Source organism: Pongo pygmaeus, chromosome 7, assembly GCF_028885625.2.
Source record: "Pongo pygmaeus isolate AG05252 chromosome 7, NHGRI_mPonPyg2-v2.0_pri, whole genome shotgun sequence".
Taxonomy (NCBI): domain Eukaryota; kingdom Metazoa; phylum Chordata; class Mammalia; order Primates; family Hominidae; genus Pongo; species Pongo pygmaeus.
In genome coordinates, this window is record NC_072380.2 from 85,699,928 (window position 1) to 85,716,077 (window position 16,150).

Genomic DNA, 16,150 nt, shown 5'->3' on the forward strand with positions numbered 1-16,150 from the left:
CATTTTTCAAAACTCATCAAACTGGACAATATGGGTGTGTTTTATCACATGTAAATTATACATCAATAAGGTTGATTAAAACACTTAAGTGTAGTTATCCCTGATAAAACTGGAGACATTAAGTCATGGTTTATATTTTGCATAATCATAATTAACCTCACAATTAACTAATTTCCAAGCAACTGTTACATTAGGAGCTTAACACCATTTGAATTTATTGTATGTGTTCAGATGTGTTTATCTCCCCTTGCACCTACACCAAACCCTCCCCTCTTCCACACTACCATTCTGATGTTAGCTCATTGAGGGCAGAAACCCTGGCTATCACTTTCATGTTGCATACTCAGTGCCAAGTCGTGTACCTGGTCCATGGCAGGTGTTCAATACATACTGGTTGAATTCATGAATAAATGAATCCCTTACATGTTAGTATGCATCTGGAATCTCTTGCAGGCCTTTGTCCATTCTCCCTGGGCAATATTAACTGTTTCTATGGCTTCAGTTATATCTATACACTGATGACTCTCAATTCTGTATGTACTATGTTCTCTTACTGATCACCAGACCGATTTCAACTGCCTACTGGACAAATCCATGTGAATGTCCCACCAGCAGTTCAAATTCCACGTTTAAAATGGAACTCGTTAAGTTCCTCTAAGTTTATTCATCTCATCCATAGTAAAAATAAAACTTTGCCTAAAACATCTCACACTCATACTATCTCATTTACTCCTAAAATGGTCTCTACTTACTTTTCAACATATGTAAATCCAGCTTCCACCCTAACCAGGCTAGTGAAAGCATCCTCTCTGAAGTCAGCACAAGAGATCATTTAATTTTCTCAATTGAACCTTAGACAACTGTACCCTAGATCCACTCCTCCATGCCCAACAGCTTTGTCTTAACTCAATCTTAACTCTTTCTTTCCTGGATTCATGAAAAACCAGTCTAATTGGTCTATTATCAAGCCTGTCTCTTTCTTGTCTAGTTCATCTTGTACACTGCTGACAGAATTATCTTTCTGTTAACCAATCATGCCACATCTCTTTTAAAGATAAGTCAGTGGTCTTTGTCTAATGGCTAAAAAAATTCTAACTCCCAACAATACGCACACTTTTTTTTCAGCCTCCTCACTAGCCACTTCCACTTTAAATTATTTTCTAAAACACCATGCCCTTTTATGTCTTCAGTGCTTTGATGCTTCTGCCTATAATTCCTTTTCTTATCCACCTTAAAATCTGAAGTATTCTTTAAAACATATTTCAAATATTCCCTCTGCTATGAACTCTTCTCTAATTCCTTCAGCCAGAACTGTTCATTTCCATTCACAATTCTTGACATCACTAACCACACTTCGAGTTAACATTTATCAGGTTATACTTACTATGTCATTTATTATGTGGGGTAGGCATTACATACATTATTTCTTGCACCATGCTACAAACATTTAATTATTTTTTATCAGACCATTGTGTAATGTTTGAACACTGATCCCAGGAGACAGGATTTGTGGCTGTGGGTTATCTTCTTCTGCATATTAATTTTATTTGCCTGTCAGTCTCCAACTTGACCATAACTCCCCAAGTCCAAAGTTTAGCATGTTTAGCATGTTTAGCATGCTACCCAGCATTTGTAGGCCTTTAATGAGTACTGCCCGGTGTGAGTAAACAAATGTTCCATGTCCTGTGCTTCAGCGGAATCAGTTCCAATGTTCAATGGGATGGCATTCTATGGGCAGATTAACTTCATATCCATCTAATTCTTCATATACATGCTGAAATTATGGAAACCTCTTCACAATATACTATCTACCACCTATCTTTCCCTTAGTAAGAGTTTTTCAAACTGTAAACCTAGTACTGTTTTCCAGCAATGGCTCAAATGACTTGATTCTAGACTTTATTTTGAGACAGAGTCTTGCTCTGTCTGTTGTTCAGGTTGTATTACAGGTGTGAGCTACCTCATCCGGCCTGTACTTTTCTTATGCTTTTAAAAAAAACAGATAATACTACAAATAAAAAAACAATTTGGAAGCTTTTCAAGTATGTGTTTTCTCTGACAGTTAAATCTGCTTTTTGATGTGACTATGTTAAGATGGCAGAACTTTCTAGAACCTAAAATCTGTCAGGGTTTAAAATCAAGTAAAAACAAGTAAACTACATTACTAATATGACGTTTGACGTATGTACTCCCAAATGTGTTTACATATAAAATTTTATATTAGAATAAAATCTAAAGTCCCTTCCATCTCAAAGGAGTCAGGATTATTATTATTTATTTATTTATTTATTTATTTATTTTTTGAGACAGAGTCTCACACTGTTGCCCAGGCTGGAGTCCAGTGGTATGATCTTGGCTCACTGCAAGATCCGCCTCTTGGGTTCACACCATTCTGTTGCCTCAGCCTCCCGAGTAGCTGGGACTCCAGGCGCCCACCACCATGCCTGGCTAATTTTTTGTATTTTTAGTAGAGATGGGGTTTCACCGTGTTAGCCAGGATGGTTTTGATCTCCTGACCTCATGATCCACCCGCTTTGGCCTCCCAAAGTGCGGGGATTACAGGAGTGAGCCACCGCACCCGGCCCTATTTATTTTTTTGAAACAGGATCTTGCTCTGTCGTCCAGGATGGAGTGCAGTGGTGGGGTCTTGGCTCACTGCACCTCCACCTCCCTGGTTCAAGTACTTCTCCTGCCTCAGTCTCCCAGTAGCTGGGATTACAGGTGCGTGCCACCATGCCTGGCTAATTTTTGTTTGGTTTTTTTTTTTTTTTTTTGGTAGAGACAGAGTTTCACCATGTTGGCCAGGTTGGTCTCAAACTCCTGACCTCAAGTGATCTGGCTGCCTTGGCCTCCCAAAGTACTGGGATCACAGGCATGAGCCACCATGCCCAGCCAAGGAGTCAGAATTCTTAAATGGCTTACTCAGTTGTATATATAGTTGAGGGCAGAAATAAATTTATTAATGAAATCTATGACAAAAACAAACCAATATCCAGAAGACTATGGGCCACCACCACACATTAGTCCTACTTACAGGGACTGTAACTTCAAACATTATACAATAGCTTTTTTCAAAATCAAATAAAGATTTGTAGGCAAAAACATACCAGGTACTCTGAAATAATATATGTAATGCCTACTTCACTATGTGATATGTGAGTCCATCAATAACTGTCAGTTCCTCCCTAGTTTATCCATATATCCCCTAAATGCATGCCCCTGTTATGTCAGAGCAATTTTTTGAGTATGCAAAAATCTTTTACATGCAGCATTCCACATACTGTTCTTTCTTAAGAGTTGCCTTGGGTGAGAAGAGAACAATACATATGAAATTTCAGCCACTGTCATTTGTGGGGAAAAAAAAATCTCCTTCGATATAGCTGGATGCTGGAGAAAGGGAAATGCTGGAATCACTTCAACATGACTTGGAATGAGTGTAGGTATACAGCTGCCATCCACCTGAAGAGTACTATAATTAATTATGTGTCAGGAAAAATTACATCATTGTCAATCTTTTCTAGCAAAAGGAAATGTAATGCATCTTTAGATGAAAAATAATTTTTTCCTTCAAATACTTGATTTTTCAAATAATTCCAAGTAGTAGAATTTTCATGTTGAGTTGAAATCTCTTCTGATACAAACAGAAAAGGTTATCAGATAGTTCTACTTGAGAAGGACACGAAATGGTCATCTTTTTCTGTATCATGATGGCTCATTTCAGATCTACATTAAAGTTTCTTTGGTTGGAAAAGCTCTTACGGTGTTTGTATATTACTTAGATTTTGTTGAATTATCTTGTGTGTCTAACTATGTATGTGCTGGTGCATATAGGTTCAAAATAAGTATCACAGCAACATAGTTTATGCAGTAATAATGGACTGTGTTGCTCAAGGCCTGCTCGATTCTTACCTGTATTACTGTTACTCATTGTAGTTTTTATATGCACCAGGATTTCTTTCTTCAAACATAGTATTTTTTTTTTTACAGGGTTTAAAATTTCAGTAAAATGAGTTGATCTACAATTCTGCTGGTTTTTATGGAGGTACAGGTGTGTGTTATGTTTGCATATCCCTTGGACTTTGGCCTGCATATCAAAGTCTAAGGACACCAGACACAACAGGTCAGTTTGCATGAACTGGGGCTGCCCACTGGAATAACAAACCTGAGTGTTAATGTCACTGAAGGAAGACCAAGCCTTCAGGAGAGTTCTAACACATATTTAAGTCTTCCCAGGGTCCTTGGAAGGTAGTAGAGGTCAAATTCAAGAGAGCTTTTTAAGAATTTTTAAGATTTTAATGGCAAATCAGAGCAGCATCTGCTGACCAAACCCACAAATGTGTTTTGCTCATTGTAGTCTAAGTAATTTATTATGGTTTTATACATTTGTTTAATAGCCTACATGAACATTTGGTCTCAGAGGCAACACAGTAAGTTATGTTTCAATGACAAATTAAAAATAAGGGAAAACACACAGTTGGGCCCTCCATATCCATGGGCTATGCATCCAAATATCAAAAATATTAAAAAAGAATTAAAAAAACACAAAAAAGCAATACAGTATAACCATTATTTATATAGCATTTACATTATATTAGGTATTATAAGGCATCTAGGCATGATTTAAAGTATAAGGGAGGATGTGTGTAGGTTATATGTAAATACTACAACATTTTATATAAGGGACTTGAGCGTTCATGAACTTTGGTATCTTTGGGGGTCCTAGAACCAATCCTTCCTGCAGATACCAAGAGACAACTATATTCTAAGTGTGGGTGTGTATGTACATGCATTATTTCTTTCTCCACATTCTCCTAAGAGAAATTTACAAAATTGTACTTGTATTGATCTCCTAACAAAAATGAATACCTTATTCTAAAAAAAAAAAAAAAAAAAAAGCTGCTGCAAATAGCCACCTTGATGATAACTATATGGATTGGAAAACATGAGGTATAGGAGAGAAAAGAATAAATAGGAGAAAGGTTGATTCTCAGATTCCCAGGGAGACCAGCCATCACCCCCCACTTCCACCAGCCCCATCCTAATGTAATCTATACTAAAGTCATATTGTTAAAAAATAAATACTTAAAAGAAGCCTGTGGCTATAAAAACCTGCTATCATCATATTAAACTCCACAAAAGGAGGCATATGAGTTGAAATGTATTAAGTGTGAATTATATTTGAAAAGGAAGATTTTAATTTAAGTGGACAATCCTCATCTTGCTGGAAATGGCATGATTATGATACAATAATGAAATGCCCCTCCATAAAACACTCCCTGATTTTGGACAATAAACTAATTATAGTTTAACTAAAACACCAACTAAGTGTTTCTTTATATTGTTTATGTGAGGAAAAAAACCTAGTTTGTTACACTATACTTGGAAGGTTTCACAAACAACACTGTTTCAGTGGATGATGCTCACAGGAGAGGCACAGAATAGCAAACTGAAATGAAATCCATCTAGAAGGGATGATTTGCTAAAATAATCCACTTTCATTTTCAACCTAATTTTTAATGACTAGTTTAAACAAAGAAACCACTTATATTTATAGATTTCTAATATAATTAGCATAGAAAAGCATATTAAAGATGTGAAAACTTAAAATAATGCAAAGTACAACATGAAACAAATTCTTTCACTTCAGTTCAAATGCAAACCATTTCAAGAGTGTCTTTTGCATAATAAGTTTCTTTAAAAAGCTGAATGATTTTGAAACATTTTGCCATTATAGTAAGAGTACACAACAAGGAACCCTGAAACACTATGGTAGGACTACAACTTTGAATGAGTTCTTATAAAATGTGTAGAAGTTACAGAAGCATACGATTAGGCTGAACAACAAAGTCTGAAGTTCACAGAACTACTGAATAAAACATTTCAAAGAATATAAATAAAATGTATTAATATTTGATAAAACTTGAAAGAAATAAACATTCACTTCTGACAGAGATCCAAAAGGTTCGATTCTAAAATACGATAAAAACTTTAGGTGAGACCAAACAAGAATAAAAGAACTGCTGAGAATGTGCAAGTGTTTGGTCACATTCTGCTCTCTTAAGTCAATTTTATTAATAACTTTAATTGTGTAATAATTTTACCTATTTTGTAGGTTTAAAAGAATTTGAGCTTGGATACCTACATTCAGTTGATCAAAGTAGCTTTTTGTAATTTATAAATTCAAATTAAAGACTGGGTGATGAAACAAAATTAAAAGTTAAAACAACTTTGTTTTCAATACACTCATATATTTTTACTTTGTAATACAATATAGCTGTCACATACAATGGCTCTAGTAGGCTTAAATCAAATTGCAATGGGCAAGGAAAGCCAAAGAAGGGTTTACACAATATTCAATAAGCAACAGTATCTGTTCAGTGTGCAATAAAATAAAAAAGTTCTAACCTAGAAACACAGAAAAAGAATTTATTGTTTTTAAGTTTCAGAAATAAAAGTAACAGAATAGCGTATAATCTGTAACAAGCTGTTCCTGTAATTTCTAAACTACAGTCCAATTAAAACATTTAAGTAATAGAAACAATCTACAAGTTTTTCTACCAGGTAAATATACCTGAGAGGGTTACCTATAAAGAAATAGGCTTTAAAACTTTTAACCACAAAGAACCTTCTGCTGCGACATTATGAAGATGGGCTACGCATGTGGCCAGACTAAGCCATTTCCCGGAGATTCTGCTCACTGCTTAGCTGCAGGTAGTGGTCCATCAGTGACAGAGTATTTTACATCAATACCAGCTCATTCAACCAAACAAGCACAGTAGTATTTTAAAATCACCTGTTTATATTCATTAGTATGTAAAAATCACAATACACAGATTTGGAAACGTATAACGTGTCCATAAAAAAGAGTATATTATGTAAGCATAAGCTTTTTAAAAAGGCCTTAGCAATGCAATAATGAGGGAAGCAGACTCTACGTGTTGACTACAGTGAAGATATGTTAAAATTATAATTATTGTCATTGCCAAGAGCTCAGAAATAAAAACAAATTTAAAAAATTAAGACATTCTGGTAGCAAAATTACATCTACTGTAACAACAGCTCCAAGCAAAACATCAATTCAGAGGTTGAATGCAATTTGTGCTTTGTGTCTATAAGAATGCAGTGTTACTCTCAGACATTTCTAAATGACTAGATTCATAAATAAGCAGTGAATTTCTTTTCATCACAATTTATTTCTAATTCATCCTATGGAGATTATAGATAGAACTAAAAATTACTTAGCTTTTTTCCAGTACTTTATATAAATCGAGATCTTTTTTTAAACAGTGATTTATTGTGTTTCTTAAGGTAAAACAACAAAAACAAATTCTAAAATTGTAACTTTAAATTAAGTGGTTAAAATTTCAGATGACAGAGCCAATAACTGGTAACAGCTTCTTTAAGTTCATATTAAGAGTCCAATTAAAAACACTAACAACTACCTGGCAATAGTTTGAAAGAATCAGAAGAGTTCGGTGAAGGGAAAAAAAATATCCGAACATGCAAAATACCCCCCAAAACACATGACCTTCTTTTTCATTTTATGATCTAAACTTGTAAAATTTTTATAAATACATGATCATTCTACACAATACAGATCTTCTAGAGCATTTCTAAAGGATATTACAGTTTTTGGTCTTAAGGAATAAAGACTAAGATGGAAAAGGAGATGAAAACAGTGAAATCTGAGGAAGCAATACACTCTCTACACACAAGCAAACTGTAGTTCATCCAGTCAAGTTAGTGGTTACAGTTCAGTACATGATTTTCAAGGCAACTAAGAAATCAAGACACAGATATTTCCCCTTCCTAGAGTTTACAATTCATTTAAAAGCTCCAATGTATCCATAAAGGAGTGCTGATTTTTGTGGGGTTTTTTCCCAAAAGGAAACAAAGAATAAATAGGGGAAAAAAAGTTTCCATCCCTAAATTCACATACACAACAAGTTAAGTTAAACTATAAGCTAGTTTTAGACTACCCAGTGAAACAGAATTGTTGGTACTATCTGAGGCAGGTGCTACCCTCCCTAGTCAGTTCAAAACATGATCCAGTAAAACAAATACACATTGTTATGCCTCAAACAACTATAAAGCATTTCATTATTCTTCAAATATCATGTTTAATTAACTCCTAAGGTAACAGACTTCTAGAATGTTGTATCTTAATGGTGTACCTGAATCAATACTAGCAACAGAATGCAAAATTCAAAATTGCTATAAAGGTAAAATCATCATAAAAAGAAACTCAATCCTTATGTAAAAAAAGGGAGAACTGAGTGTGAAATACTAACACCAAATGTCTGAAGGCAGAATTTTTGTTTCTGGAAGACAGAGTGAAGAGATAGATGCACCTAATCAAGACCAAACGGAAGACAGTGAAGAGTATGAAAAATGCTTAAAAAAGAAGAAGGAAAATGGAGAAGAGACAGGCAGCAAAAGAATTACTAGATAGATCAAAAATAAGAGAAAATGAGGCATGTGCATATGGCTTTTTTGTCTGTCCTTTGTGTTCCTAAATAACTTAAAATGTAAGTGGCATGTAGGCCATACTAGCAGGCAAGAATGAGCCTTGTGATGGATACAGATGAAGAATCTGAGGCTAATAAATTGTTTTGTTTTTTGTTTTTGCTTTTAATTCATACCTGAAAGCCTTGAATCCTTGCTAAATATTCCAGTTGTTTTGAAGGTTGTACTGGAGAACAAGGGGGAGTAGGAGAACTTCCTTTTAAACCTATGGCTTCAGCTGTAGAAGATGTTCCATTCATAAGGAGTTCCCTGGCAATTGTAGCTGAACTATTCGATGTGGGAGATATACTGAAGAAAGAGCTTGAAGGTTGGTTCATATCTTTGGGTGACAAATAGCCTAGAGTAGTGCCAGAGATTACTTTGTGGCGGCTGGCTTCCATCTCTTGATAAACATCAGGAGACAAATGAAGAATTCCTTTTGGAGCTATAAATAAAATGAAGAATACTGTTATTACACTTAAATAATTGAAACAGAAACATGTTATAGCATTATTAACTCAATGGCTTTACTTGGTGTAGTAACAAAGAAATGAGAAACACCGCCAAACAAGTATCTTTGTCATACTGTAGAGGCAATTGCAGCTTCTATTGAAAGGTGAATAATGTCTGTTTCAATTTTCCTAAAATTAGAGGTTTAAAAACATCCAAAAAAAAGTGGTTTCAATGGGACTTGTGTGTAGTAGCGAAGCTATAAAGGGACAAGGGAAACTGATGTGTGGAAGTATAATGGGGCAGAAAATCGGGAATGTGCAGTGTCTTCACCCTGCAATTTAATATTTTATATGTCATAAAAGAGGCATGAAACCCCAACACATACAGCAATTGAGGCACATCGGTAAAATAAAGGCTGAATCAGTCCAAATTTCTTTGGAGGTACAAATGCATGTATTCAACAGCCTAGTGATCCTCTCACCTCCACAAGGATGTCCCACAGACAACTCTAACTCACAAACACATAAAAAAGCAAATGGGTATCATCTCAAAACTAGCACTGTCTCTAACTTGCTTTGCTCATACTACCATGTGGCTGCTCACGACCCAACCTAGACTCCTGGCAACCATCTCTGATTTACTCATAAGCAAGTAGTTATCATGTTGCTCAAAAACATCTCAAGAATAGGACCATTGTAGGGATTATCTAGTGCATTAATTCAAGCCAGGCCATGGACAGGTTCTGAAATCAAGAGGAGTGGGGGCTACGTCATTAGTTGATGGAGCTTAAACCATATTAGAGAAGCATTTTCCTTTGACTATCATTTGTCTCAGAGAAGTTTCAAACCACATTTCAAACTGCTTATTCTAATATCTTTTGATCAGGTATCAATAACTCTCAAATGATATTATCTTTTAAAATTATTGGTAAGTCACCACTCATAAAGAATGTGTTGAGACACAACTTAATTCCCTGTTCTTGCCCCTTCCTCTCCTGATGCTAACCTTCTGATTCAAGCTTTCAATGTTTCTCTGCTGCTAGTATTCTCAGTGTCCATTTCCCAAAATGTGTTCTATAACATGGTCCCCAAATAAAATGGTTCCATAAATAAAAACTGAAAATAATGCAAATTACATAATACAAATGCCTTTTGTGAAATTAAAAATACACATTAGCATAGTGAAGAATCAGAAAACTCAAAGAACAAAAATCTATTCAACTTGGTTTAACTCAGGATTCCCAAGTTTACTTTTTGTCCAAGCCTTTAACATAGCATGAATAAAACAGCTAACACTCTGGGAAATGCTGGAGGCTAGCCCAACTCTCCTCTGACTCAGTTATTTCCAATGACCTGTCTTTGAGACTGACAATCTTTTCTTCTGCTTGACACTGTCTGCTGTTGAATCCCTCTGGTAACTTTTTCAGTTTATTGTATTTTTCAGCTCCATGCTTTCTGCTTGGTACTTTTTAAAGTTTTCTTTTTGTTGAAATTCTCACTTTTTTTCATGCATTGTTCACCAGACCTCAGTGGGAATGTTTATAAGGATTACTTTGAATTCTCTGTCAGGTAGATCACATATCTCCATTTCATTAGGGTCAGTTTCTGGAGCTTTATCTCATTCCTTTATTTAGAAAATGTTTTCCTGTTTCTTCATTTTTCCTTGATTCTCTGTGTTTGTGTCTGCACATTACATAAGACAACCACTTCTCCTAGTATTCATAAACTGGCCTCATACTGGAGAAGATCCTAACCAATCAGCCCGGACAGAGATTCTGGAGGCCTCTCAAACTTTTATGCTAGTCTAACCCACTTTCTTTGTTCTTGGCAGTCCCCAGGCATCAGTCCCTTGCTTGTCTCTGTCCCATCAGAGCTCTGAGACAAGCAAGACTGAAGCCAATTCTTCAGGCAACTCTCAGGTAAGTTGGGTCATTGGATACATGGTGCACCTCTTTGCCTTTCCGGGAAAAAGCTGAAAGCTAGAGCTTTTCAACAGCTAGCTTTGTGCTGGGCTGAGCAGGGAATGGTTACAGTGACCACCACCACCAGCCACCTCTGTCTTCATTGGCCCCGGGGTTGCTAAAATATGCCATGTCCTGTCAGCACTCTGAGACTGGCCAGACAGAAGCCAGTCCTCTGGGTAGCCCCAGAAAAGCTAAGGCATTGGATGCGTGGTATACATCTTTCCCCTTCTAGGCAGAAAGAAGCTGGGAGCTGGGGGTGGAGGGTGGTTGTCCTGATTATATGGCACTGCACTGTGGGTAGGGATTATGGCATGAGGGTATTCTTGAATTTCCCTGCCAATTAAGATCTGGCTGGTTTCATGCTCACCCGGCATACAGGAACCTCTTAACTGGTTTCTGGATTTCTCACAAAGAAAATTTGCCTATAAATTATTGTTGAATTGCTGTGTTCCAGGCCTTCCTATTCTAACATCTTGCCAAGGCTAGAACATTCTCTTAATTAAAGGTCTTTCACCAGTTTATCAGTTACACTACAGAACCCAAACTCCTTAGGATAACCTAGGAAGCCCTTAATAATCTGGCTCCTACTTATCTCTCTATCTTCATCTACTAAATATTTCATGAAGATCCCACGCTCCAGTCACACAGATATATCCAATACTCCAGGCTGTTTGATCCCAACACATCTTTATTTCTATTGTTTGGTTACACACATGCACATACTCTCTTAGTTAAGCTCCAACTGCTACTGTGCTAGTTAAGCTTCAGGCATCGCACCAACCAATACTGTCCCGACCTCAAGTCATGCTCAGTCTATCAGGAGAGGAAAGAAAATGGATAATACAATGTGATAGGGGTCTCACTAGAGACAGGTGTAGAGAGCAGTGGGAATGGGAAAGGAGAAGTGCTAAAAGCTCAGGGAAGGCTTGCTGGAGATGATGATGACAGTAAATTTCAAAGGATGAGGAGAATACAGTCCAGGACGAAGAGGACTGAGAGCAGATGGCCAGCAGGAGCAAGGGCAGGAACCTTGAGAGTTTGTGTTCTAGGAAACCTCAGGCCATGCCTTATCACAAGAGCATACAGAGAGTCAAAATGGCAAATGCAGGTGGGGGCACGCAGGGGCCAAGGTCCAAGGAACTTTATCCTGATGCCATTAAGTATAAAGAGTTTTGTAAGTTTTTTTAAAAAAACCTTTAAATAGCTTAAAATAATACAGACAGTCCTCCGCATGCATGAGTCCCATATCCCTGGATTCAACCAACTGTGGATAGAAAATATTTGCAAAGAGAAACAACAACAACAAAAACAACAACAGAAAACCCCACACACAATAAAAAATAATGCAACAATAAAAAACAATACAAATTTTAAAACTAATACAATATAATAACTATTTACATAGCATTTATATCATATTTGATGTTGTGTAATCTAGAGAAGATTTAAGTATACTGGAATATGTGCATAGGTTATATGAAAATATGATGCCATTGCCATTTTCTATCAGGGACTTGAGCATCTGTGGATTTTGGTATCTATAAGGTGTCCTGAAACCAATTCTTCACGGATATCAAGGGATGACTGTATATCAATCCTATTTTACGTATTTTCTTTATTCCTTTATGTTAGCTTTCAAATTCTTTACATTAACATGTGTTAGTTTTTTTATAATCAGGAAAAAATTTCAATAAATTTTTTACAAGAAAACATTATGTACTGGAAAAAGTTAAGATAAATCTCATCAGCCAGAGGACATTACTTTCAACATTTTGCTTTAAAGATATGTTTTTAATCCTGTTTTATCTATGCACTTCTTAGTTGTTGTTTACTTGAAAAAACAAGTTAAATACATAGGAATACCATATGATCCTGTCACTGTTTATAAAACAATATATTTCTACAACTAATACTAAAAGTATAAAATTTCATTATATGAACTGTTTCTTTAAACAATTCCATATTATCAGACATCTAATTTATCTCCAGTTTTTTGCAATTATAAACACAGTGATGAACATTCTTGTAACTCAATCCTTATTCACATGAAAATTTATTCCCTCAAGTTAGAAGCAGAATTGCTAGTTGAAAGAATATTTTAGGGTTTTTGACACTTAACAAATTGCCCTCCAAAGAAGTTGTACCAATATCAGACGCCCACAGAGATATATGAAAGTACCTTGTTTCCTATTTTGGTATTGGAAATTACTATTAAAAAATCTTAAGGCTGGGCGCTGCGGCTTATGCCTGTAATCCCAGCACTTTGGGAGGCCGAAGCTGGCAAATCACGAGGTCAGGAGTTCGAGACCAGCCTGGCCAACATGTTGAAACCCCGTCTCTACTAAAAACACAAATAATTAGCTGGACGTAGTGGCAGGCGCCTGAAATCCCAGCTACTTGGGAGGCTGAGGCAGGAGAATCACTTGAACCCGGGAGGTGGAGGTTCCAGTGAGCCAAGATCGCACCACTACACTCCAGCCCAGGCAACTCCGTATCAAAAAAAAAAAAAAAAATATTTGCCAGTTATCAACAGTAACAGAAAGCAGGTCAGTGGTTGTCTGGAGAGTGGAGCTGGTGGGAGTGATAGATCGCAAAAGGGCATGAGAAATCTTTTGGGGAGATGAAAATGTCAAGACTGATTAAACTGTAGACATTATGTGCAGTTTATTATACTTCAATTATACCTCAATAAAGCTGTAAAAAAAATTTGCCCATTTGATAAATGGGGTGTCATATTACTGATTTTTGTTTTTTACTATCTCCATAAACATTATATATATTTTAGTTTAAAGAATAACTTAAATGTTATTAACTCTAACTTCTATACTTAATTTAAAAAATCAAGAAACTTAACAGCATTACTTCAGTATTGTTATTATACAGGACTAATGGGTTTGCCAATAGCAATATTATAAAGCAACAAAAATGCTCTCCACACTCAAGAGAGGCATTACCTCACAGCATAAGAACGTGGAGTTCAGGCTCTCTTATTCTACAGTAAAGCCTAAGTGGACTTTTCTTCACAAATAAAGATTACTTTCTACAGAGTTCAACTAACAGACTAGTCACAGAAATAGCATAAAGACATAGATTTATGTGGTCAAGAACTGAATGACTTTTAACTTGAACATCAGTAACGGTGTTTGGATGGGTCTTAATTCACTTAGGATCTTCCTGTATAAATTTAAGTCGCTTTTCAATAGTATAAAGACCTAAAAGTAGAATCAAAGAGTAATTTAGGGTATGCATATTTAAGTACCTTATTTTGCTAATTAGGTTTCTCCCAAAAAACTACTCCAGTTCATACTTCTATTAGTAGGATGTGACTGTTTTCCCACACTTCTGCCACAACAGGTTTCAGTTACTCTAAATAATCATTGCCACTCTACAATAATTCATTGTTAATTTATTTTTGTTTGGTTACTGCTCAGGATAAACTTTTCTCATGTAGCTACTTTAGGTCTGTGCCTTCTTTGACCTCGATTTTGCTCATGGACTTCAACCACTACACTTCCCTCGCTCAGGCTTGTAACATCCATTATATTCATTCACCCTTTATCTGAAGAGGTCCTGAACCCATTCTGCCATCATCTATCTTTTGTCCCTGATTTTGCCTTTGATGCTCCCATCTTGGTACAGTCTAAAACCACAGTACACAGTTACAATGCAGACACAACATGGGCACTGTTCTAGTACTTTACTTCTCATTTAATTCCCATAACAACCATATAAAATGGGCATTATTATTTTCCTATATTAGAGATGAAAAAAACTGAAGCATGGAGAAGATATGAAACTCTCCCAAGGTCATATGGATAATAAGCAGCAATGCTGGAATTTGACTCCAGGCGGTCTGTCTCTAGAGTTTGAATACTTAACCATTACATTAAATAGCCTCCTAAAAGAACAGGTAGGAAACTAAATGCAACATCCCACCAGCTCCAAACCCCTAAGGCTTAATCCAGTAAGTAAATGCCCGGGGTTTGCCCAGATTGGTTCCAAGGATGACCCATGTCATGATGGTTGTCCCTAGATGTTCCAGAGATGAGCTCACCAAAATCTCACTGAAGTACACAGAGTTTATACATGATTTTAAAGGTCTAAAGTTGCCAGGGACTGTGATATCTTAACGCCAGGCTATTGTACCCACTTGACATGTTTTTGCTCGGTAGATCTGTGCTTCTTTCCGATGGGTATATGAATCCTCTGGCACACAAATCTTCCTGGAGCATCTTTATGGAGCTCCAGTTCTTACTGAAGAGTTGAAGAGGGACTTTTGAATTGGAGAGCTCTTAAAAGGTTTTATAAGCAAACTCAGGAGAACCTTGTCTTTCAATGATCACTGACGTCATGATTCTTTCAGAGATGCTGGAGAAGATCAGTGTTTATGAGTAGCAAGTGGTATCAGAGGTATTAAAACATGGCAAGCCAAGGCAGCAAGAAAGATAATGCCACTGATCCAAATGGTTAATGCCACTCCACTGGAACTCCCAGTTTCTCCGGAAGTCCTTGGAATGGGCATAGCTATTTCACAACAAAATAATTTCTTTTCATTTTTCACAGCAAAGCTTTGAAAAAAAAACTTTGTTTCCATCGTCAGCTTGAATTTATGCCTCAATAATGTTGGACTATAAATTTGTTTATAAGTACCCAAATATCCAATAATACTCAGGCCCACTTTGCTACAGTGAGTTTTTCACAATAAAACATTATAATTAAAAATTCTTAAGAACTAGAAACAGGGGCTTCTGGTTCAAAACAGGAAATGTGAGAAAATTATGAACAACGGCATGATTATCTGTCTTTAGTGATTTTTAAAAATCATTTATATGAGAACTGGTAGGCTCTGAGTAAGGTCTGTAGTCTAGTTCATTGTATTATGACAATTTCCTGGTTTTGAAAATGTACTATAGTTATATAAGACATCACCACTGGAAGAAGCTGAGTGACAGGTACATGCAATGTACCATTCTTACAACTTCTTGTGAGTCTATCATTATTACACTTTTAAAAGTTTTTTTGAAAGCACTGTTTTATGCTGCTCTGGGCCTCTCCCTCAATATGGAGACCCCAGAACAGGGCAGTGACAGGGACACCAAAGTGGGAAGGACTGGCGGCAGCACCAGTCCTAGATATAGCTCTGAGGATAAGCAGGGCTGGCACTGGCAATGCCTGCTCCTTCACAACTTTGCTAACGGCCTTTGCCTAATGCACAGGCCCTGGCTCCCC

The 16,150-nt window shown here is 36.5% G+C and overlaps 1 protein-coding gene across 27 annotated transcripts in view; it reads right to left on the minus strand.

Annotated features, from left to right (window-relative positions):
- The window catches only part of STAU2 (staufen double-stranded RNA binding protein 2), a 330,823-nt gene that overhangs the window by 123,998 nt on the left and 190,675 nt on the right, over positions 1 to 16,150 (minus strand). For 26 of the 27 annotated variants that reach the window (XM_054497841.2, XM_054497834.2, XM_063668903.1 and 23 more), the window contains one exon: positions 8,643 to 8,950. In XM_054497841.2, coding sequence (XP_054353816.1) covers positions 8,643 to 8,950 — 308 coding nt within the window. Of the gene's footprint in view, positions 1 to 6,227; positions 8,951 to 16,150 lie in introns of those variants that run through there. The other variant, XM_063668914.1, reaches the window with a different exon arrangement.